This window comes from Anarhichas minor, unplaced genomic scaffold, assembly GCF_050575085.1.
Source record: "Anarhichas minor isolate MPS153535 unplaced genomic scaffold, ASM5057508v1 ptg000040l, whole genome shotgun sequence".
NCBI classification, from domain to species: domain Eukaryota; kingdom Metazoa; phylum Chordata; class Actinopteri; order Perciformes; family Anarhichadidae; genus Anarhichas; species Anarhichas minor.
Window position 1 is genome coordinate 2,737,966 of NW_027466486.1, and position 26,689 is coordinate 2,764,654.

Below are 26,689 nucleotides of genomic sequence, written 5' to 3' on the forward strand. Positions count from 1 at the left end.
CATGTGATATTTTCTACCCTCACAGGTCTAACTGATGGGAGTGATGTCACCCAGACCCCTCTGCTGTGGATGATGGAGGGTCAGTCTGCCACAATGAACTGCAGCCACACTAAGGACATCTCATACCGACAGATGTACTGGTACAGACAGCTGCCAGGAGAGGGAATGAGGCAAATAGTTTACACGACTCCAAATCCTCCACATGCATATGAAAGTGACTTCAGTGTGGACAAATTTCCTGCAACAAAGAGCGACACTCACACTGGATCTCTGACAGTGGAGAAGCTGCTGCCTGGGGACAGGGGAGTGTATTTCTGTGCTGTGAGTCAACACAGTGATGCAGGTGACTTAGACAGCTGCACAAATACTCATGTGAATAGAAGAGAGCTGTTTCTTTGGTGCACTACAGAGGGAGCTCTGGACTAACGCTGAGGCTAATAACTGTTAACTGCACTTAAAGACTTTGTTAGCATTGTATTATTAGTAGCTAATTCAACATGTGGCCGCTAAATGTTTTTTACAGAATTGATAATGTCATAATGTATGTAACACTACATCCAAATTCCATTATCGTGAATATTGTCACACGAGTGACTTGAAAAGCTGTCTAGCTCACCATCACGGTTGAGATGTGAAAAATAAAGCCTACTTTAGAAGAACAAACTTTCTTTGTTTATATTTATTCACCTTTTACGTATGTAGGGATACCTCATGATTGTTATTATTATCTTAACGTAAAAATAACGTTAAGTGATTCCAGTATGTTTGAGTGCCATTTTAAGTGTTTTTAATCATATTTTGATGATTAAAAAAAATATCTTATTGTGATATTTTAGTATTGACCCAGGCCTACTCTGTACTCTAACTGAACCTATTTCCTGACATTTGTAGACATTTGTTTTATTCTAATCATTTTCTTGTTGGTTTCACACCGTGTTAAATTCTACATTAACTCTGTTGTAATTCCAATAAACATTCAAACCTATACCTACATTTGGGCTGGAAATGGAGAGTGCTGGAAAAGCTCAATGTTAAAAATAAAAATAAAAAGTTGATTCTTGACAGTGGAAACAGTTTTAACTCAAGGCCCACTAACTGGACCCTCGGTACATTACCAAAGACAATGAGATAAAAGCTCCAGAAACAGCTAGTAAGTAACATTGAGTTAAGATTATTATGTCAAACTTCCTGTCATCATTCCTTATTACTCAAATAATGAGTGTTCAAACATTGCCAAATATGTATATAAAACTGCTTATAAGAATGCAACTGCTACAAGCCAACATCCAACAGAACAATACAACAATAATCAAAGATTTGGGATTCCAATGAACCATGGTAATGTATAACGAATGTATGAAGAGGCAAAAATCCAAATATGAAATGTCTTTGGCATAGTTTGTCATACAGGCCAATATTTTGAATTATTACCAACATTTCTTACCTTCATACATACTATGTACTTATAGTATTTGTGCTTTGTTTATGTGATCAGACTGACTTTAATAAATTGATTAATGCATTATGAACAACAGATTGTAATTTGCATTATTGGTTTATTCATGTAATGTAAAGCGAACACATTAACTGTCCGAGCCCTAACCGTCTCACGTAATAAAATACATAAACATGTACTGCTTCCCTCCATTAAAGCCAAACGTCTGCTGTACCACCAACACACAAACATAACTCTGTGTAATGATGATTTATTGTTACGCCTGACCGTCAGGGTTCATCTCAGGTCTTTGTTATCTTGTTTCCTGTCATGAGGTGGCACTACAGTACGTCTGTGGTGTGTAGCGGCAGTTCACGGAATATTATGCGATACAACACCACCCAACAAAAAACATGTTTCCTGATGGGAGGGCTTACAGCAATATTCAGTAAAAACTGCATACACAGTGATAAAAACACACTACCAATAACAAAGATGCTCAGTCATAAAACAAGATGATCACTGTCATCTGCATAGCCCTTAATGTCATAATGGTGTCAGGTAATTCTCACAGGTTCATCATCTAAAACGCCTGTTGAGCGTTCTTTTACATTTATTTACCGTGATTGTAAATTGTTTTTTGTTGATGCTGTTTCCACAGGTTCCTCTCTCAGCGACCAGGTCTACCAGACTCCAGCTGACATGTTCACCAAAACTAAAGGAACAGCCGAAATCAACTGTTCTCACAGTATTCAGAACTACGATCAGATCCTCTGGTACAAGCAACTCAACAATATGCAGCTCCAGCTCCTGGGCTACATGTATGCAACTCACGAAAACCCAGAGGCTGGACTGGGTGTGAAGATAGAAGGGAGTGCAAATAAAAATCAGGACTGCACATTAACAATCGAAGGACTCGCCCTGAACAGCAGTGCCGTGTACTTCTGTGCTGCTAGGTTGCACAGTGCTACAGATCACTGCTCCTCAGTACAAAAACCTCCTCACACATCGTTTCTTCTCCGTCAACAATTGGTAATATGCACAATGACACCGCCCACTAATGACTTGGGAGGGTTTACTCAACGGAGGAGGTTGGAGATTCTCTGTATAACTGCTTCAGTCATTGCAACAACAAATTGGGGATCTTATTTATTTAGATCTAATTTTCTGCAATATCACCAAACGTCCAGAAAAAAACACAAAATGTACATCGTCTTCCTTTGCATTACTTTTAGATCTTTGCTGGTGTCAGGTAACGCACTAATAATTGTTTAACGAACATTTAATTCAAGTTTTCTTTAAAATCTGTTTACATCTGTTTACATCCAGTCTCATTTGCTGCTGCCATTTCAGCTGTTTTTGCACTGTTTCACATTTTATATTATTCCATTTTACCACAGGTTCTTCTCTCAGCGAGCAAGTCCACCAGACTCCAGCTGACATGTACAACAAACCCAAAGAAACAGCCAGAATCAGCTGTTCACACAGTATTCAGAACTACGATCGAATCCTCTGGTACAAACAGTCAAGGGATAAAAAACTGCAGTTCCTGGGATACATTTTTAAAACCAGTGGAAACCCAGAGGCTGGACTGGATGTGAAGATGGATGGGAATGCCGATAAAGACCAAACCTGCACATTAACAGTTGAAAGACTCGCCCTGAACAGCAGTGCCGTGTACTTCTGTGCTGCTAGGTTACACAGTGCTACAGATCACTGCTCCTCAGTACAAAAACCTCCTCATCACACAGTCTTTTATCTCTGTATTAAAGCTCACAGCCCTGTGCACCTGGAATACGCCTTTCTAACCAATGTTCTGATTAAGATCAGAGAATTTAATGGGAGGTCCTTTCAAAAGAGCAATGTCTTTAACCTCCCACCCCCCACTATAAAAAGAGACTCATCATGTCTGTCGTGGCTGCTTCTCATGTTAACAGGATCACTACGATGACTCAAGTTCTCATCACATTTGTAGTCTCGTCTCTGTTGCTTCAAGGTACAACAACACAAACTGACATGTTTGTACGGTGTGTAATGGTTTATTGGTACCTGGTGTATTTACTACCATGGACACATGGGCTGATGGAGACCCACTGTGTTTATGCTGCCGACTATAACACGGGGATGATTGTCTTTCAGTGACAGTGGAACTAAGTCAAATATTTGTATGTTTTCTGCTGGTTTTGCGTACATGTGATTCATAAAGCAAACTACTGTTAGCATTTTAAAAAATCCAGAAAAAGGAAATACTGACTTAAATGTTTCACCCTGTAAATTACAAAAAAATGTAACTTTTTGAAATGAACAGAATTTTTGTATTTTCTCCACACAGGTCAGTGCCAGGATGTGACCCAATACCCTGAAATCAATTGGAGTTATGTTTCCAAATCCGCAGAGATGAACTGCAGCCACAACAAAGATGCCGGTCACAACCAGATGTACTGGTACAGACAGCGTCCAGGAGAGACCATGACCCTCGTGGTCTACACAGTTTTTGGTGGACAGCCAGACTATGGGGGGCTCCCTCAAACCAAATATTCAGCCGTCAAAGACAACATAGCGAGCGGGGCTCTTATTGTGAAAGACTTGCAGCTTGACGACGGCGGTGTGTATTTTTGTGCCGTCAGCAAACACAGTGATGTGACAAGTATAAGCAGCTGAACAAAAACTGGTTGCCAATACATTTGAGTGTATTAGAAACCAAATGTTGAATTTTATATCATTCCAGTAGGTGGAGCTGGAGCTGCAGAAATACTCATTCAACGCTGTGAGATTTAATGTAACTGGTTGACAGAGGAGGGCATTGATAAAAGAGTCCATAGTAAACTGTGCAAGTCAGGTTTCTAAAGCCATTCAGTGTTCTGTGTTCATTCAGACAGAAGGTCAACATGCCAACATTAATCCATTTATCTTGGATCATTGGTAATCCCTTCATTCATCCAGAAATAATCATGGCATCCATAGTTTCCACACGGTTTACTCATTCTCTTTCTTTCTAGGTGTTTGTCTGAGTGTTAAAGTCGACCAGACTCCTCCAGAACTTCTCAGGAGACCCGGAGACAAAGTCCAGCTGGTCTGCAGCCATGAAAAGACAGACTACACACAGATGTACTGGTACCAGAAGTCCCCTGGAGACCGAGCTCTGAAGCGCATCGGACATGTGTATTACAGCACCATAGAACAGGAGGAGTCCTTCAAAGAACATTTCAATATCACCGGAGATATGAGTGGAGAAAGAGCAAAGAACGGTTCTCTGTTTATAGACAAGCTAAAGGCCCCTGAGCACAATGCACTTTATTACTGTGCAGCTAGCTATGCACACTGACTGCAGAGCCCCTCTACGCTATACAAAAACTCTGAACCAACTTTTATCAATATTTATGGCTTTGAATAAGACCCTGAACAGACCCCTCCCAGCCAGCTGCTCTTGGTTTGATGCCATCGTCTTTGCCAGTGATGCAGTTTCATCTTCACTTCCCTTTCCACACCTCAGTGGAGGAATCAGTTAGATGTTGCTCACAGTAACAGTCAGGTTCATCTGAACGTCAGCAACTTAAACTTCTGAAACTCTAAGATAACTACTTTGGATAATCTATTTAAAGGCTTTTTAGTAACTGCATCAATTTGAGGAAGTCAAAATGATCCGTTTTCTTCTTTTATGTTGCCTAACAGGTAAAAACTAGTTCAAATACAATTGGCTCTTATGAAGGTGAAAAAGGCTTCATCTTTTTAAAATGCATAACCTATCACGATGCACTATTTCCTGTCTTTATCCAGGTGGTTGTCTGGGTCTAGACGTCCGTCAGTCTCCCTCTGATCTCATCACTAAACCTGGGGACAAGGTGCAGATCTTCTGCAGCCATGATAAAACTGACTACAGGGTGATGCTCTGGTACCAGCGGTCACCTGGAGACACCGCTATGAAGCTCATTGGATATTTGAATTTCCAAGCTGTTCAAATGGAGGAGCCATATAAAGTCGAGCATTTCAATATATCTGGAAATTTGGGGGGGAATACGGAAAAGAAGGGCTTTCTAACCATCCAAGTCATTGGACTTGAGCAGGGTGCAGTTTACTACTGTGCAGCTAGCAAAGCACACTGACAAAAAACCCCTCTGAACTTTACAAAAAGTCCACACAACTTTATCAGAGAAGCTCCCTAACACCTGCTATTGTGGTTGTATTTTCGTTTGATAAAATCACATCAACATTAATTACTGTCAGTCTGTTTCTATCTTATTGCTTCAGTTTCATTTAACTAGTTTTGTTATTTATCCAAAAAACAGGAAAGAATGATATATTATCAACTTACTGAGAAACCACTAACATCAGAGGCTATCCTCCAGCCTTTACACAAGACAACATGTTCTCTCTTCTGCCACCAGGAGTCGCACACACACATTCGTATCAATACACAGTGCTGGTTAAGTAACCATAATCTGTTAAACACATGAGTTTATCTGTCACCTTGTTTGGTTTGCAGCCCATCAATGAATCTATTTTGCGTTGCAGTGTGTAGACTGTTAATGCCGCTCCACAAGTCACAGAAATATACAGATGATTCTTTACTCAGAGGGAAAACTCCTCCCAGTAAGATGCTTTTACTTTGAAGTTCTCATCTTTGCCAACTGGTGCAGTCAGTGATGGTGTTTCTTCATCACTTCCTTCTCCTCTTTAAACCTCAGTCCTCTCAGAAGAGCCATCAGTAGATTCTCATCACAAACAGTAACAATCAGTGTGATCAGAAACCGACATCCACAAAGTCCTAGATGTAATCTATAGACTTGATATCCTCTATATTAATGAAGATACAATGATCTGGTTTCTAGTTTTCTGCTGCCTGTCAGGTAATTACTCATTATTTGGAAAATGGAAATGTTTTAACTTTAATTTTCTATTCATCCTAATGTAAATAACATCTTTCTCTTCCCAGGTGGTTGTCTGGGTCTAGATGTCCGTCAGTCTCCCACTGATCTCATCACTAAACCTGGGGACAAGGTGCAGATCTTCTGCAGCCATGATAAAACTGACTACAGGGTGATGCTCTGGTACCAGCGGTCACCTGGAGACACCGCTATGAAGCTCATTGGATATTTGTACTACAAAGATGTCACAATGGAAAAGCCATATAAAGATGATTTTAATATCTCTGGAGATTTGGGAGGAACAACAGCAAAGAGTGGCTCTCTAATAGTCCAACCATCTGGATTTGAGCACAGTGCAGTGTATTACTGTGCAGCCAGCTTAGCACAGTGACTGTTCTTTCTTTCTCCTTCATACAAAAACCACTTCCTTAACTTCCTTTATCAATATTTATGGCACTGAAAATGTAATGAGGCCCCTCCCAGCCAGCGGCTCCTGATTTGATACTATTAGGTTTGCCAGCCAGCATACAGGAAAAGTGATATTCAAACACTTTCTTTTTCAAACCTCCGTCAATTCCGCAGACTCAGTTGATTTCTACTGCTGATGGTGAGAGTCTGTGTGGTCTGATGCCCGATCCCGACAACTCCAATCCCTTAAACTCTGTGACACACACATTGACATATCAGCTCAGGACTTTTGAGTAACTGCTTTATACTGAGGAGGTCAACATGATCTGGTTTCTCTTTTTCTGCTGCGCAGCAGGTAATAACTAGTTCAATAACAATTAGGCCTAGCTCCTCTGAATGTGGAAATGGTTTAATTTCAATGAATGACTTCTTTCTTTTCATTCTTTGTCCAGGTGGTTGTCTGGGTCTAGATGTCCGTCAGACTCCCTCTGATCTCATCACTAAACCTGGGGACAAGGTGCAGATCTTCTGCAGCCATGATAAAACTAACTACTATGTCAGTGGTTCCCAAAGTGGGGGTCGCGACCCCTAGGGGGGGCGCGGTGGTACTACAGGGGGGTCGCGGCTTCATCACCAACCCACACACACAGACGCACACATACACCGGTAAAACAATATAAAATAACCGACGTGACATGCACTGTGTTCCAACCACGCCACCAGAGCGGCTCATGTCACAGACCGACTGTGGCAAAACCAGCGAGAGCGAGAGCGAGCGCGCGCCCGAGCGAGAGCGAGCGCGCGCCCGAGCGAGAGAGCGCGAACGAGCGAGGGAGAGAGAGAGTGAGGGAGCGCGAACGAGAGAGAGACACACAGCGACACAGAGCGAGAAAGATACGGAGCGACAGAGAAAGATAAAGATAAGAGAAGGAAGTATGTACAAAGATGGACAGATTTGTGACTGGTCTAAAGCGCAAAAATATTTTATACAGTTCATGCATTATAATGCAATTCATTAAAAACCAAGACAAATTTGGGGTCGGGTTGCGGGGGGGGGGGGGGGGGGGTCGTCCAATGTTCCTATATCATCAAAGGGGGTCTTGACAGAAAAAGTTTGGGAACCACTGTACTATGTGATGCTCTGGTACCAGCGGTCACCTGGAGACACAGCTATGAAACTCATTGGATATTTGTACCACAAAGCGGTGACAATGGAAAAGCCATATAAAGAAGATTTTAACTTCTCTGGAGATTTGGGAGGAACGACAGCAAAGAATGGCTCTCTAATAGTCACACTTAAACAAGAGCACAGTGCAGTTTATTACTGTGCAGCAAGTGAAGCACGCTGACAAAAAACCCCTCTGAACTTAACAAAAACTCCACACAACTCTTCATCAATGGTTTTGAATGAGACAAGCTCCCAAACACCTGCTTTTGTGGTTATATTTTGGTTTGATGCAATCACATCAACAATAACTACTGCCAATCTGTTTCTACCTTATTGCTTCAGTTTAATTAGGTGTGTTTTTCATTCAAAAACCAGGAAATAAACATATCAACTTACTGAGAAACCACTAACATCAGAGGCTATCCTCCAGCCTTTACACAAGACAACATGTTCTCTCTTCTGCCACCAGGAGTCGCACACACACATTCGTATCACTACACAGTGCTGGTTAAGTAACCATAATCTGTTAATCACATGAGTTTATCTGTCACATTATTTGTTTTGCAGCCCATCAATAAATCTATTTTGCGTTGCAGTGTGTAGACTGTTAATGCCGCTCCACAAGTCACAGAAATATACAGATGATTCTTTACTCAGAGGAAAACTCCTCCCAGTAAGATGCTTTTACTTTGAAGTTCTCATCTTTGCCAACTAGTGCAGTCAGTGATGGTGTTTCTTCATCACTTCCTTCTCCTCTTTAAACCTCAGTCCTCTCAGAAGAGCCATCAGTAGATTCTCATCACAAACAGTAACAATCAGTGTGATCAGAAACCGACATCCACAAAGTCACATGTCCTAGATGTAATCTGTAGACTTGATATCCTCTATATTAATGAAGATACAATGATCTGCCTTCTAGTTCTCTGCTGTCTGTCAGGTAATAACTCATTATTTGGAAAATGGAAATGTTTTAACTTTAATTTTCTATCCATCCTAATGTAAATAACATCTTTCTCTTCCCAGGTGGTTGTCTGGGTCTTGATGTCCGTCAGTCTCCCTCTGATCTCATCACTAAACCTGGGGACAAGGTGCAGATCTTCTGCAGCCATGACAGAACTGACTACAGGGTGATGCTCTGGTACCAGCGGTCACCTGGAGACACCGCTATGAAGCTCATTGGATATTTGTACTTTAAAGATGTCACAATGGAAAAGCCATATAAAGATGATTTTAATATCTCTGGAGATTTGGGAGGAACAACAGCAAAGAGTGGCTCTCTAATAGTCCAACCATCTGGATTTGAGCACAGTGCAGTGTATTACTGTGCAGCCAGCTTAGCACAGTGACTGTTCTTTCTTTCTCCTTCATACAAAAACCACTTCCTTAACTTCCTTTATCAACATTTATGGCACTGAAAATGTAATGAGGCCCCTCCCAGCCAGCGGCTCCTGATTTGATACTATTAGGTTTGCCAGCCAGCATACAGGAAGAGTGATATTCAAACACTTTCTTTTTCAAACTTCCGTCAATTCCGCAGACTCAGTTGATTTCTACTGCTGATGGTGAGAGTCTGTGTGGTCTGATGCCCGATCCCGACAACTCCAATCCCTTAAACTCTGTGACACACACATTGACATATCAGCTCAGGACTTTTGAGTAACTGCTTTATACTGAGGAGGTCAACATGATCTGGTTTCTCTTTTTCTGCTGCGCAGCAGGTAATAACTAGTTCAATAACAATTAGGCCTAGCTCCTCTGAATGTGGAAATGGTTTAATTTCAATGAATGACTTCTTTCTTTTCATTCTTTGTCCAGGTGGTTGTCTGGGTCTAGATGTCCGTCAGACTCCCTCTGATCTCATCACTAAACCTGGGGACAAGGTGCAGATCTTCTGCAGCCATGATAAAACTGACTACTATGTGATGCTCTGGTACCAGCGGTCACCTGGAGACACCGCTATGAAGCTCATTGGATATTTGTACTACAAAGCGGTGACAATGGAAAAGCCATATAAAGAAGATTTTAATTTATCTGGAGATTTGGGAGGAACAGCAGCAAAGAATGGCTCTCTAATAGTTACACTTAAACAAGAGCACAGTGCAGTTTACTACTGTGCAGCAAGTGAAGCACGCTGACAAAAAACCCCTCTGAACTTTACAAAAACTCTGCACCATCTTTTCTCATCAGTGGTTTATAATAAGACAAGGAATAAACTGCTGCCAGACACCTGCTTCTGTGGTTGTACTTTGGTTTGATGCAATCACATCATTAACAGCTAATACAACTGTGTTCCTCTTTTACTGGTTTAATGTATTTTAACAAGGCGTTTTATTACAGTAAAAGATTTAAACATAATGAAATCTGTTAAAAGCATAACAAATTGTTTAAGGAGGAGCGTATACGTATTAGTTTGATATGAAACTTCATGAAGCCACGCCTCCTTTCTACCTCCTGTTTACTTCCTCATTAAATGTGACTCAGTTCAGTGACTCTGTCATAACTTCACTAGTTATGCATTTTATGTCCTTTAGAGTAACTCACACTCCATGTCAGATCTCTACATGATGATTAGATTTCTCTTTTGTTTTTTCCTCACAGGTAACAACTGACTCATTTTGAAGTAAGATGTCCTCCATGCTGTTTACCTGTTTTTAATTTCTCAAAGCCAAAGCCTTGAAGGCTCTAAAAAACATGCCACTGGAGCTGGAAATAACTATTATTATCTAGATTAAATCGATTAATAAATAAAATGTCCAAAACCCAAAGATATTTAGTTTAATATGAATATAAAACAGAGAAAATCAGGAAATCTCCATATTTGTGAGGCTGAAAACAGCATTTTCTGCAATTTTTTCGCATGATAAATTACTTTAACAATTAATGGACTATCAAATCAGTCTGCGATTTTTTTTCTCTGTCAATCGATTTATCGATTAGTCCACTAATCATTGCAGCTCTAAATGCTTCCCTTCCTATGCTTGAACTGAAGCACCCTCAAGTCAGCAGCCACCTTTTCTGGGCAGTCCTATGTATCAATATGTCACATGTGTCAATATGTCACATGTGTCAATACGTCACATGTGTCAATATGTTGAGTTACTTTCACAGGTTCCTCCTCTTCCTGTTGTTCAGGGAACGCCAGAGAGGAAAATTTCTCCTCCTAAAACACAAACAGACTGAATGAAGTGTTGATCTATGCTCTGACTTCCTCTACATCACTTCCTGTCCCTCCTTCTGATCCACAAAGCTCTGCAGAGATCCCCGTTGGTGCTTCACATTCAACATGATGCCGTCTCATCTTTTTGTTACCGTCATCACTGTGTTCTGGATTAAAGGTATTGTACATTCATGAAGACACTTATTCTACTTAATTTGGAATTAATTCTCAAAAAAACTGAACACATCAAGGTTAAATATTTCAATGGTCTCATATGCTTTAATGTTTTTTTTCCACTGTGTAATCAATTCCCAGTGCACAATGATTCAATACTGTTGTGATCTCTTTACAGGAGTTTACCTCAGTGAAGTGTTTCAGACTCCAACTGAACTGTTTTGGAAACCAAATAATGAGGTCACCCTGAGCCTCACGCATGAAATCACAAACTACAACACTATTCTCTGGTATCAGCGCTCAGCAGGAGACACTTCCCTGAAGCTGATTGCCTACATGTATTATAAAAGTCGTACGGTTGAGCCGCTGTTTAAAAGCCGCTTTAACGCGAGTGGAGATGGAGCGAAAACAGCTCATCTTCACCTCCTGAACCTGAGTCACCCTGAAGACAGCGGAGAATATTTCGGAGCAGCCAGTAGGCACAGTAATGAAGACAGTGACGCTCTCATACAAAAACCTCATGACGATCCAGCAGATATCGTCACACCAACAGGAAACCAGTGAAACCATGTGACACTGTCTCAAACTGCTGAAAAATGCCTGTGATGAAGGTTAATTCATTAGAATATTTTAGGGGTCCCTTTCCTATGTGCAGTAAGAAGTAAAAGTTAAAGAGAGAAATATCCCAGTCGTTGATTAATGTCATCTTCTGCTGATCAGCTCTCTCCATTCTACAAATAAAGTCACAAGAATAGATTTTTCACCGTCGTAGGAGTGTTTGAACGTCATGTTTAACGGATTCCCTCAGGTCATCTCTGTATGAATGAGCAGTGAAAACACTCTGACATGAAGACAGCGGTAAGCTCCTCCTTCCTCATTACAAACGTACAATGAAGGCCGATTTCACACCAACGTATTTTCATTGATGCCTCTGCATGTCTCTGCTTAAGTCACAGCTAAGATTTGAGTCACCACGGAGAACATTACGTCTCCATGAGGATGTTCAAAATGCTCGTGGTTTGGTTTTTGTCTCTGTCTTTGCTCTCAGGTAAGAGTCATAAGAAGTTTGTAATTCCTCACGACACGAACAAAACTTTCTGTTCACCTTCACTTTTTTCTTTTGGGTACGTCTAGACATCGTGATATCATCACTTTTAATCCAACAATCACCAGTAGAAATGTTGATGAAACCTGAACAAGAAGAAGCCCGTCTTGGCTGTTATCATGGCGACAACAACTACCCCTACATGCTCTGGTACCGGCACAGGTCAGCAGCCATGGAGCTGATCGGACTGCTTCATTATGAAAACTCAAACCTCGAGAAGAACTTTGAAGCCCGTTTCAACATAACGGGCCACTCAAAGGGCCGAGCTCAGCTTGTTGTCTCCAACATCAACCCAGCAGACAGTGCAGAGTACTTCTGTGCAGCGAGTCAGCACAGTGGTACAGCTCCTCTGGCTCCTTTACAAAAAGCTGGTGAACCAGAGTATCAGACATGCAGCTGCATCCAACCTAAGCTCCATAAAGACAGCGGCATTTTTCAGCTGTCGTTGGTTTCCATCTCTGAGAGGACGAAAGCAGAAAAGTAATGTGGGAGACAACTAAGGACGTATGAATCGAACAGATCGACTGAACACTGACATAAAGATCACAAACACAGCTGCTCTTTAATGCTAATGAGTCTCATCGGTAAAGGTATAACAATTATTGAAGTGACTTAGCAGATATAGTTATCATGCTGGTAACAGCTTTTGTCTTATTTTCATGCGTTTCTCAGTCTGTGCTGATCCCTCAGTGGACCCACTACATCTCCAGTCTTCCCAGTGGCTCTGCAGAAATGCACTGCCACACCGATTATGAGTATCTGTCCTGGTACCGACAGCTGAGTGGAGGAGGCTTTCAGCTTATGGTGTGTATAGTAGCTGGCATTGCAAACTATGAAGAGGGATTCAGATCTGGTTTTCGGGCAGTGAAGTGGAAGTTCTCTGACGGTAACCAGCGTTCAGAAGACAGACGAGGCTGTTTATCTGAGAGCTGCAGGTCTGCACAGTGCTGTAGCAGAACTCAGTGACAAACACACTGAGGAGAGAGGCTGTTTATTGTTCTGACACCTGACTCACATTAACAAAAAAATCATATGAAGGAAGTCAACCACACTGTGGAGATCATATCAGTGACTTTAACGATAGATGTTAAGTTATGTCAAATGGATACGAGGAAGGTGAAAGAAAGGATGTAAATAACCTGCTCTGAAAAAGATAAGAATGTATTATTGATCATGTGTTTCAAAAAAACAACCTTCGTGTTTTTATGAAAAGCGACCACCTGCAGTTGTGCAAATGAACTGTCCTGAATAGATTCCACCAACAGGTGGAGGTACAGCACCTGGCATGGAGCTGTTAGAGAACACAGTGATGCACTAACAGACGCAATGCCTTCCCTCATTACTCTGAGCCTTACTTTATTCTCAGAGAAGTGCTTTACTCACAGTAGTGTCTGACGATGTTGTCACCTGTGCACACATTGGGTTTTCTCTTCATCTGGTTTTCATGTAAGATCTCAAATTTTATCAAGAATCTGACAGGGAACTACTTGTTTAAAATGCTAAAATCATGTTGCATAAATAATATAAATACTGTACGGTCTTTTGGTCTGTTGCTTCAATTACAGTTCCGTCCAAAATCTGCTTTCCTCCACAGGTCAGGTGAGCGCTGTTACATTTCATCAATCTCCTCCCCAGATAGTGGAGGAGAGCACTGAGGTCCAGATTAAGTGCAGCCATGATGATGCTAACCTTGCAGTAATGCTCTGGTACCAGCAAAGACAGGACACTATGTCCATGATCCTCATTGGGTACGGATACGTGAACAGCCAGAACTATGAGGGTCAGTTCAAAGAACAATTCACGCTGACAAGAGAAGACAACGTGAAAGGAGCTCTGACTGTACACAAAGCAAACCTGTCAACCTCGGCTGTTTATTTCTGCGCTGCTAGTACACAGTGATGTGGTTTGATGCCACTCCCTCACTAAAAACCCTCTTCACATGAGGCAGCGTGTCTCTTTACAGACTCTCACTGAAGGACGGGAGGATGTCTCCAACTGTGATCGGATTTCTTCTCATCTTGCTTCCATGTAATGTAATTAACTGTAAACGTAACAAACAAAATACGGCAACTATGTGAATGTTTTTTTCACTGTGGCTTCTGTATCAACTACTTTTTAAATCTGTGTTTTTCCCCACAGATCATGCGGAGAGTGTGACGTTTGAGCCATCTCATCCCAGAATAGTCAACGACACAGCCAGGGTAGAAATTAAATGCAAACATAATGATAACAGCCTGACTGTTATGCTCTGGTACCAGCAAACAGAGAGCGGTCTGATTCATTTAATTGGATACAGCTACACTGGCAGTGACCCCACCTATGAGAAGCAGTTTGAAGATCGGTTCAAGATGACAAGACAAGACGTCCAAACAGGAGCTCTGATTGTTCCCACTGTGAATCTATCAGACTCGGCTGTGTATTTCTGCGCTGCCAGTACACAGTGATGTGGTTTGATGCCACTCCCTCACTAAAAACCCTCTTCTTGTTCCTGCATACACGAGAAGTGGCGTCTCTCTTAAAACACCTTTGGAGGAAGCTGTGTTCCTCCTGCTACAGCATCAACCTGAAGGATGGCACCAGTTGTGATAGCATTTCTTCTCATCTTGCTTCAATGTAAATAATTTAGCTGCAACACAACAATATATGAAAGTTTTTTTCACTGTGGCTTCTGTATCAACTGCTTTTTAAATCTGTGTTTTCCCCACAGATCATGCGGAGAGTGTGAGGTTTGAGCCATCTCATCCCAGAATAGTCAACGACACAGCCAGGGTAGAAATTAAATGCAAACATGATGATAACGGCCTGCAATTAATGTACTGGTACCAGCAAACAGAGAGCGGTCTGATTCATTTAATTGGATACAGCTACACTGGCAGTGACCCCACCTATGAGAAGCAGTTTGAAGATAGGTTCAAGATGTCAAGACAAGACATCCAAACAGGAGCTCTGATTGTTCCCACTGTGAATCTATCAGACTCTGCTGTGTATTTCTGCGCTGCCAGTACACAGTGATGTGGTTTGATGTCAGCCCCTCACTAAAAACCCTGCTCTGTTTCTTTCTCTGATGTTTTCTTGATCCTGAGACTGAAAGTTGACTCAGTAGCTCTCGTTATGCAGAAGAAGAGCAAATTTGCACAAGAATACAAAACAAACAGAACTAAGCAATACTTATAAACTAGGCAAATAAGCAAACTTAAACATATATGTAAACAGGCATAAGTAAGACAAACTATGACCTGTATAGGCCGATACAGGTCATTTGTAATACACCTGCATTGCAAAAATGTATGCATGTAAAAAGTACTGCGTGGATACAATGTCCATCTATGACAGAAGGGTTTATGTATACAGCCAGCTGAGACTTGAGTTCTGACAATGAAAGGCTTGGCTACTATTTACATATTGCACAGTGTGTGTTAAATTATAACATTAATTTATAGAGCGATCTAATATTTTCGTATTGCAGTGCTATTTATTTATTATTAAAATGGACACAAACAACTATTTCGTCACCTTTCAGAACAAAGTTACCCTAACCCCAAAACAACTGCCTTAGAAATAGCCATGAAGTTGAATAAACACCTCACTTCTTTCAACAACAACCAATTCAGCCCAAAACACTTCGACACTCACACAGGAGCTTTCATATTGTCACCAAACCATCACCACTCAAACCAAATAAAAATGATGTTCAGCAAATACACAATCATTGTCAATTCCAATAAAAATGTTGCACATAGGTCGACGTTAGCTTTGCCACGTGTTAGTTAAACCAAGACTACAAACACAGTAAACAAAGTAGAAACATCAACTCACATGTCAGTGACTTCCGTCATCTTTGAGAGGAGTAACGTCTGTGAGGAGAACTGACTCACACAAACTGTAGTAAATGTTTGTGGCGTCTCTTTGGAGGTTTAATACACTAAATTATTCCTGTATCAGTCCTGGTAAGAAGTGGACGGCCAGCGTGGAGGAACAGAGTGGGCGGGGCAAAGTCCGTTTATGAAGACGGTCTAATCAGGATTGACCAATCACGTTCCACCAACGCCCACAGGTGTGTTCATGGAACCTCATTCATTCATACACCGGAAAGATGCACATTATTAAACCAATGTTAGGAAATAATGTTCACATTATCAATCAATGTACAATTTACAAAGAGATAACATAGTCGATCCTCATGTTGAAGAAGCTGGAACTGAAACATGTTTGGCATTTTTTCTTGACAATTAATTTATACTAATTATCAAAAATGCTCCTTTTGATTAATTGTTTTAGCTAGAATTGTTAGATCAAAACTATTTGGCTATACAACAGTTAAGGGTCAAGCTGCAACTAACTATTAACGTAAGATAGAACTTAATTTATCCAGAGGGAAACTGTTATAAAGGAGTTGCTGTACAAAGTAGGAACACGTAAAAAAATTAAATATCCCCACGGTGCGAATTGAAATATGCACAATAAATAAAAAAATATTTTCATTATCAAATAATCTGTAATCTTAATTAATTGTCAATTTCTTATCTACAGTCCAAAACACAAAGCTATTTAACTATGACACAGTTCTGAAAATATTAATATTAATCATTTATCAATATAGTTGTCAGTTAATTTTCTGTTGATCAATAAACAGAGTAGTTGACTGTTTCACCACAAATAAAATCATGTTCAAACATTCTATTACATGATTAAAAAACTGTTTCTCAAATAGATTCCTGCGTCGTCATTACATTAACTTAAAAAAGGACAACACAAGAGATTAGAGGACACAAGACAATGAATTATACTTTTAATCTATGTTTTGTGATAAATTCATGATTTAAAAAGCATTTATACATAGCATAGTAACATAGTAGCAGAGAAGCATCACCTTACCATAAATACTATCAAAAGAATGTCTCAGTTTTTAAGGTAGATTTTACATTGAAGATGATGTTCTAAATACTGTTTCAGATGCTGAGCAACCTCAGTCTAAAAGCACAAGACAGACTCCAAAGTCTCATCTCATAATCAGTGATTGGGAATAACAGTCGGTCCCAATTATGTCATGTGATCACGTGACCTCGTGGTATATTTGTGCTGAACAGAGTGATGTGTGACTCATTTAGCTGGGAGGAGGCTCATCGCTGACATGTTTACCACGGTCCTTTATATGTCGCTTCTTTTACACTCAGGTGGGTTTTGTGTGTTAACTCATAATGGACGTGCTCACTAACACACAGTACCTACACGTCATACATTTCTGTGAGTTTACAGTTCTGCACATCGAGGTGAGGCACAGTAAAACATCATCCTTCGTGTGCTGCAGGTCTCACGGTTGAAGTTCTTCAGTCTGGAGAACAGACGTCCCACCCGGGACTCACAGTGAACTTCGTGTGCAACATGGGTCCAGGGTTGGTCATGAGCAGCTACACCATGTTGTGGTACCGACAAACCCACTACGGAGGTCCACTGGAGTTCCTCACCAAAGAGTACGACCGAACCGCGGGGCACTTCCAGTCGTCTATCGAGACTTCCAAAAACAGCTTCTCTCTCCAAATCAGCGAGCTGCTCCTGAATGACAGCAGCACCTACTACTGTGCTGCCGGTCACAGTGATGCACACGGAGCAGACAGTCATACACATATCACGCCTGTGTGGGTGTCACAGGTGGCTCACAGGCAGGAAGGAGCTGTGGCTTTTTTTCCATTAAATTAGTGGAACAATAAAGAAAAAATAGTGATTGATCCAGTAGGGTACGACACACTGGGGCTAGTTTATGTCTATGTATAGGGCTGAATGATATGAGCAAAATATTGTTGAATATCGTGATAACGATATTGTTACATAAACAGATCTTAAAGTGTTCTCAGTTCTGCCTTCTAAAAGGCAACAAATTGCTTGTTGAATTAAAAAAGTAAAAAGGGAATTCATTTCCAACATCGTATTAAACAAATTGAACTGAACACAAAAGGAACCAATAAAAATACAAACAAAGACATTTTAAAGTGCAGTTGAGTGCAATCATTGAGTGTTTATTGGGAAAGTTGACATTGGATGCCTAACTAATGCATGACTCATTATTTCCTCATGTAAAAACTATGACACCAGTTTGTTTCTCTTTTATGCGTATTATGATAATAAGAGAGGGAAAAATGCTGAAAGTTGCAGTAATGATACGAGCAGAACAAATTCCCTTTCAGCCAGCTTAGCTTGCTGGTAAACAACAGAGTGCAACAATCTTAGAAGCTTTTCTCCATTTGTTGCAGCAATCTGATTGTTTTATGTGAAACAGGTCTGTTAGCAACAATTGCTTTAAACTCTCCTGTAAAGACCTCTGAGAACTGCCGTTACAGGAACTCTGAACCTGCAGTTGCTGCTCAGTGTCCACTAGAAGACTGAGGCTCTGTATGAACTGTGAAACACATGAATACGTTCCTGGTAAAAGGGGAGGATCAGAGCATATTTCAGAAGTTTTGATTGTGGCAGTACAGCGAGTTACACCTGCAGCTGGTCAGCCTGATAGAAGACAATAGAGTTTTATTTACTCTGAATAACTATAAAATCACTGCGACAATGACCGTCTTCTGGGTTGCAGTTCTAATCTTTTTAAGTAAGAACATTTAAATTAAGTTAAATGAAAGATGTTTTTTTTTTGTTATGGTGTGTTTACTTTTTTTTTTTCTTGTTTCCCAGATTTCACCTTCTGTGTAAAAATTCAGCAGCCTCCATTTGTAATCAGCCGTGACGGAGACCCGGCTGTAACTTTGCAGTGTGAACAAGATGCCACGGATAATTACTACATGTACTGGTACAGACAAAGCAGCAGTGGGAGAATACAGCTGGTGACATATTCCCATGGTAAAGACACGGCGAGCATTGAAGCTCCTTTCAACATATCCAAGTACACCATGTCCCGGCCTGCGGTGCTCAGCTCCTCTCTGCAGATCCACCCTGTCGAGGCCGGAGACTCAGCTGTGTTTTACTGTGCCTCCAGTATAGCACAATGCTTCAGAAAGCCTCAGCAGCTAAACAAAAAACTCAAGAAGAAACCAGGAAGAGATGACAGGGAGGAGGGATGAACGAGGAGGGTTAATGTCTGTAGCAGCATGACAGGCGACTTACATTAATGTGACAAGAAAATAATGATGGGGAACATCAGCTAGAAATGAAAACAGCATGACAAACTCCACTGATGAAAGGTACAGGAACTGCCTCTCCACAGATCAGTGACGTTCCTGCAACACCACAAATCAGATAAATAAGCAGGTGTTCACATTTTAAGGCTTACACATCCCCGACAACATTACTTTCCTCTTCAGTGTCTCATCTGTGTCAGACTGTGCGCAAGTCTACACTCTCATGTTATTCAAATCTGTGTGCAGCATATCAAGTTGAAGAGGTTATCACGCACTGACCTCTACAGGGTCCGTGTGGGATTGCACTTACATGTGGTAGTTAAAAGTGAGGTCAACACTGTAGAAGGGGAGGCCGGTGTTATTAGAGCGAGCTGCTCGTGATGTCTTTTAGCATGGTTACTTTCATTATTTTTTATGTATTGGTTTATTTGATAAGGGACAGTGCACATGAATAAAAGCATTGCTGTAAATGCGCCAGAGTTAAAGCCAAGAGGCTGTTTTTCATCTGTAGTCACAAAGCAGATGTTACAAAGTAAACCTAAAAACAGAATATTTACAAAGTTATACGATATTGACCCTTTACAATGCGTGCACAAACAATGAAAGAAGAGAGAATATTAATATAAATAGTATCATCATTCAGGAGACTCTTATATTGTCAAGTACTAACAAGACATGCAACACAGAGGCTCTCACATTCAACACACACAAAGCAAATCAAATGATTGATAACTATGTAAAATAGAAACATGGACTAAAGATTATGCTGCATTATTAGACACTAAAAAACATCCATGTTAAGTAGGATTAAAGGGACAAAAACTATTATTGATATTCATGTTGTTTAATGATACTATTAATTAAACTTCAGCCATAACATTTTTCTCTCTTATTTGTTTTAGGGAGTGATACAACACAGTGAACAGATCCATGCTACATGTCATAGCATTTAAGCTAAATGTTATCTGCAAAGATTGTCAAGTAATAATTATCTGTAGGTTCATCATGACAAAATGACACTTTTCACATTACACAATGTTAACCAATGAATGTTACTCAGTAAATGTGTGTCTCCCCAGTTCACTGGTTACTGGGTGGATAAAGAGGTGTGACCAGCAGAGATGTCACTCCCTCTGAACATCTTCAAACAAACAAACACCAGTTTCCCTTTTCCTTTCCACCGTTCTTGCTTCTTTTCTTAGCTGTCCCAGAAATAGCAGCAGTCAGGTCGGAGGCCGCTCAGCCGTCAGTCAGCCCGACCTGAACAGCTGCTCTCTCACACAGAGAGAGATGGAGGCTGAGATATGGAGGAGCTGGGTGGGGGAAGGAGAGGGGAGAGAACGAAAGAGACTTCAGGTTTTTGTGTGATGCTTTTTCACCGTGGGGACAGGGGGCCACGGTGATACAATCCTATAGAGCCGCTGTACAAAAACCTCCTCCCATTGACGCCCATTGTGTAGACTGCTACATGCTACCTGGGACACTTGGAAGAGCAGAAAAATCAATAATCTGAAGGTGTGTAAGATGTCAGGCCGAACTGGAACTGGAAAGTCAACATTAATGGACAAATTGGCTGAAAATTAGTTTTTAAAAAACAAGTTTTAAATCATATGTGGAGCACTGGGATGCTTCTTTTATTCATCCTGACAAAAGCAACATATTTGGACATCATGAAGCTCATCCTGCATGTTGAAACCTTCTTCATCCTCTGGATTATTACACTGTGCTTCAACATGAGGGTTATGGAAAGTTTTGAGACTTTTTGGTAGAGGAGACATTCAGTGTGACTCTGGATCTGAAGCTTACTTTGGAAAGGGAACAAAACTCACTGTTTTGGGTAAGTAGCATCTCTCACTGCTGCAGTGCACTGGTACACACTTACAACAGTTGAAATGTTGGAATGAAAGTGAAGACAAAAAACTGTTGTTGTTAAAAGCTGAAATATTGAGCTGAAGTGAAAACACTGTGACCTACAATGATCCTGCTTACTTTGGCCAAGGAACCAAACTGACTGTTCTAGGTAAATATTTCAGTTTATTATTGAGTTTTGTTAAATGTCACATTGCTGTAGAGTCTTAGTATAAACAGAAGTATTGGTAAAAAACCTTCCAAAGATAATTGTGGTAGAAAGACTCAGGAGTTTCATGCTCAGTATTTCTGCACTGTGACAATGCAAACGAGGCTTACTTTGGAAAAGGAACCAAACTGACTGTTCTGGGTAAGTCAAGGATGGTTCAGATGGAACTAATGTAATAAGATGTGTCATTGGGGTGGTGCATTAAGAAACTCAATGTACTTTTTAGTTCAAGTTCAGCTCAGTGGTTTTTGATGTTAAGCTTAAGCGCTGTGCCAATAACGAAGCCTACTTCGGCCAGGGAACTAAACTGACTGTTCTCGGTGAGTAAGACTTCAAACCTTCTTCTGATTAATTCACTGGTATAAAGGTCTGGTGTCTGGGGGGAAGTTTTGTGTTACATTAAAGTTATAAAAAACAGACTGCAGTGCAGTAAATGTTGGTATTTCAATTTTAACAAACAAATACATTTAATACAATAAAGAAAATTTGAAAGCAACAAAATTCAAAGACGCAAAGTAAAAGCAGCATCTTGTGCTGTTTTGAGCACTGATCAAGTTCACTGTGACTCTGGTGGTTATGAAGCTTTCTTCGGTGGAGGAACTAAGTTAACAGTTCTAGGTAAGAAATACATTTTCTATATACAGTCGTTGATAAAGTCTATGGCAAGACATCGGAACAAATGTAACAAGCTTTGTAATCGGAGTCGTTCCGAAACAAACTTTATGTACCCGACCTTCTGTTAAGAGCTTTTTGCTCCTAAGCTTATACACTGTGTCAGTACGAAGCCTACTTCGGTCAGGGAACTAAACTGACTGTTCTCGGTAAGTAAGACTTCAAACCTTCTTCTGATTCATTCACCCTGTAAAAGAAGTGAAACCTGCACAAACAGGTGGGTTTCTCAAGTTTAATGTAACACAAAAAAAGTTCATCCTCAACAATCAGACTACAGTGAAAGAAATATTGTTTTTTTGGATTGAAAGAAAAGTGACGTTAATATAATAAACACTTAAAAAGTAACCAACAGAAGGAAGCAAAGTAAAAGCAGCAACTTGTGCTGTTTTGAGCACTGATCAAGTTCACTGTGACTCTGGTGGTGGTGAAGCTTTCTTCGGTGGAGGAACTAAGTTAACAGTTTTAGGTAAGAAATCTAAACTTTTTCTTAAATTGTGGATTTAAGAAACTTATTTCACTCAAGTCTGGCTTGAGTTTAGCTCAAAGTTGTGAGGCTTGACATGGCAGTTTAAGCCGAGGAACAAACCTGACTGTTCTTGGTAAGTTAACTTCACTGTTAGACTTTATGTTATTAAAAAAAATTGTAAAAAAAAACAACAAGATTGTAGTTGTTGGTTCTAAAGAAAAGTTGCATTGATTATAAAACTAAAAAAGTAATGAAACAAAGTAAAAGCAGCATCTGTTTTAAGCACTGATGAAGTTCACTGTGACCCAGACTACAGAGGCTCACTTTGGTGGAGGAACAAAGTTAACAGTTTTAGGTAAGATATCAAAACAAATGGGAGAAAGTCATTGTGACTAAAGTCTAGTTTAAGTTCTGCTCGGAGCTTTTTGTTCTTAAGTTTGATTATTTCAGCCAGGCAACTAAACTTGGTAAATTAATATTAATTCCAACAGGAAGATAATTGAGATGTCCATATTGCATACAGCTTGGTGAAAACAGACTGTAGTTGTTGGTTTTAAAAAGGAAATCTACATTTATTACAAAACTAAAGTAAAAGCAGCATGTTGGGCTGTTTAGAGCACTGATCAGGTTCACTGTGACTCTGGTGGTGCAGCAGAGGCTCACTTTGGTGGAGGAACAAAGTTAACGGTTTTAGGTAAGAAAACATTTGAAGTTCATTAAATACTGCTCAGGTATAATATTGTTCATATGTCTCGGATACTGTTAATTCACTCCAAAGCTTGATTGACTCCTAACAACCAATGACTAAACCATGATTATTGCTGTTACTGGTATAAATAATCCTAAAATAGTCTCAAATGCATCTGGATGTTTAAGAGGTGAAGGTTAGTAGAGGAACATTTGATTCTTTGGCAAACTAAAGTAGATTCAATTCTTGAAGTTGTCAAAAAGTGACAAAGTTGAAATAGTGGCACAGACAAAGAGGCAGCTGGAAGAGTTTTTGTATCAGTGGAAAGTCTCTGTGGTCCTACTCCGAGGCTTTCTTTGGAGCTGGAACTAAACTCACTGTTTTAGGTAAGAAAACCTGCAAAAAACGTCTCAGAGAAGAAGATTATCAGCTTGTTTATATGTTAAGATTATAGTCAGTACTAAGAATTTATTAAATAGACATTATATCTAATAGTGAACAAAAGTGTACAAAGTTTAAAGTGTGAAAGAAGTTAACTTAGAAGTTAGTTTGTGCCAGTAAAAACCAGCGTGGTCTATGTTCTCCAGTGAAAGTACAGCAGCAATGAAACATTTGGCTCTACGCCCAGATTATTCCTCTAAAGCCAGTTCTTATCATCTCTGTGAAGCACTGTGAGCTCACAGTCTGAGGCTTACTTTGGAGCTGGAACTAAACTCACCGTTCTAGGTAAGACAGTTAAAATGATTTGATGTATTCTGACATATTATATCAAAAGATATCAGAGATAATGATATCAAATTAAAACTGCTACCAGTTATGTTTGTTTAATCTTATGCTCTTAAATGGACCTTAAATTAGCAGTTTAATAATATTGAGATTTCATTTGGTGTAAGCCTTTCTTGTTAAGTTTTGTGCACACAATTAAAAGTTTTTAGTTAACCTGAAAGAAAGAGCACAAAGACAGTCTACAGCTTTCAGTGCTGGAAGCCTGAGCAGTCTTTCTTGTATAGCCTCGTATCAGTGTGAACAACTACGAGCCTGCTTACTTTGGCAGTGGCACCAGACTGACAGTGTTGGGTAAGAAAATGATAAAAATAAAAAAATCATATGCATAAATTGTATTTTCCTGAGCTTCATTGATCCTAAATCTGCTGAATTATTGAGTAAATAATATCTTTAATATTTTATTCAGTGACTGCTGTGTAGGTTTGTTGTCAAAAGTAGCAAAGAAAATGTAAAATATTCTCTTGTACAGCAAAAAAAGTTACATTAGCTCCAGACACCTACTTTGTTATGTTAATTCATTAGTGACTAAAACGTTTGCACTAAAAGTATTCACGACAGCCAACGTTGTCTCACTCATATAACAGTGCTTCTTTACTTGCATTGGGCAAGAAGTAAACAGAAAAAAAGTATTTTTTTATAACTGACATAAATGGCGATTGTTGTACTGTATGTGTACTGGTTGGTAAAAGAAAACCACAAATTAAGTTAAAAAAACAACCAAGCTCAGTTTAATCAGCTGTTGTAGTCAGTTTTTTACACGCCAGTCAGCGGTGTGCTCCAGCAGCTTTCCTGCTTATTTTGGAGAGGGAACCAAACTGACAGTTCTTGGTAAGATAATAAAGAATTGTTTATTGCTTTCAATACGAGTACAAAAACAGCCATGTTGTTGTGGTTATTAGATGTAAAATGTTTCAGGTTTCTCTTTGGATCTGCAGGACTTTGACCGTGTAGCTTTAATTGAGTGATTCATGTCCTTTTGTCGTTGCAGAACCAGGACTTGATATCACTGAACCAACAGTCACAGTGCTTCCACCTTCTCCAAAGGAGTGTAAAAACCCAAAAGACAACAAGAGGAAGAAGAAGACCATTGTTTGTGTGGCCAGTAGATTCTACCCAGACCATGTCGGTGTAACCTGGATGATCAACGGGGAGCAGATCAACGAGAGCGACTGGCACGTCACCAGTGTGGCAACCGACAGCGTTGCCCTCCGGGAAAATAACTATTACAAAATCACCAGCAGGCTGAGGGTCTCTGCCAACGACTGGTTCACACTCAACAATGAGTTCACCTGCACCGTCAGCTTCTTCAATGGGACGCATACTGAACATTATTCAGAATCAATTTATGGGGTAAAAGGTAGGTTTCATTTGAAACTCAGAAATGACCTCAACGTGTTCTCTTTGCAACTGCAAATACATCAACAACCATCTGTCTAATGCTTTTCTTCTTCTTCTATCAGCTAAAGAAGGAGTCCTGACAAGAGGTAAACATTATTCTGTGTTTATGAACACCTCAATGCATCATCACTACTATTTAGAGTCCCGTTTGGTCTTTGAATCGTGTCACTAAATGTTTGAACTTTCTGCAGAGAAATATTTGAGGGTCACACAGAGCGCCAAATTCTCCTACGGTGTTTTCATCATCAAGAGCAGCGTCTACGGAGCCTTCGTGGCGTTCCTGGTGTGGAAGCTTCAGGTTTGTTCCACATGATCTCCATGTTGTTTCCTGTCCCTTCACCTTTGATCAAACATGCACACACATTCTATTACTTGTCCTGTAAAAAAACAGGCCTTGTACATTTTAATATGTGAATGAAGGAGTAATAAAAAATAAAGAGCTTGTGACGTTATGACATCGTGTCCTTTCTGTCTGTTGCAGAGTTCAACCGGGAAGCAGAACAACTGAGAGCGGAGCTGAAGCCTGAACAGACCATCTTCATCTTTCTGTAAATAGAATTTATAGTTGCATTTGCACGGCTTTGTATGTCACAGCATATTTGCGTTCATATAGAAATTAGCCAGTAAAAAGTTCCTCACATTAGAGGAACATATTCCTATTTGCAGTATTAAAGCCATCACTGGCATGGAAGAATATTAGGTGTAAATTCTTTTACAAACACGTCTACTGTACGTTTGTGCTTGTGAATTATTTGATGCTTGATTTTCTTCTCAATAAAAGTACGTCAGATTGAATGACTTATTGATTTTCATCTATATTTGTCCTAAAAATGACGAGTTTACATACAGTATCAATCTAAATCAGAAAAGTTTATGCATTAACCTTCATTTCAGACTAAAGTTTTAAACAAGCTAGGATTAAGCAGATCTATAGCGGCATCAGTCAGTCGCTCCAAACCGTGCTGATATGCAGCTATGATGCTCTCACATCTCCTCAGACACTGAACATCACTTTTTCCACAAATGGTTTGAGATATTTTTAGCTGAACGCCTTTCTGCCTCTTTTCTGAGAAATCCGTTATTTCTTATCTACATAATGTTGAAACATCTCAGCTCAGGGAAACTTCAAAAGCAGGTTCATTTGAGTCATAACATTTTCCAACAAGCAAACA

At 40.1% G+C, this 26,689-nt stretch overlaps 1 pseudogene and 1 gene segment (V, D, J or C); both read left to right on the plus strand.

The window, feature by feature from the left end:
* Positions 1-2,638: 2,638 nt before the first annotated feature.
* Positions 2,639-26,312, plus strand: LOC142968012 (T-cell receptor beta-2 chain C region-like). The segment is given in 8 exon segments: positions 2,639-2,687; positions 2,836-3,130; positions 4,615-4,624; positions 22,286-22,328; positions 25,114-25,476; positions 25,580-25,603; positions 25,709-25,815; positions 25,999-26,312. Coding segments are annotated over 8 exon segments (918 nt in total).
* Positions 12,943-14,876, plus strand: LOC142968208 (uncharacterized; annotated as a pseudogene).
* Positions 26,313-26,689: the final 377 nt, after the last annotated feature.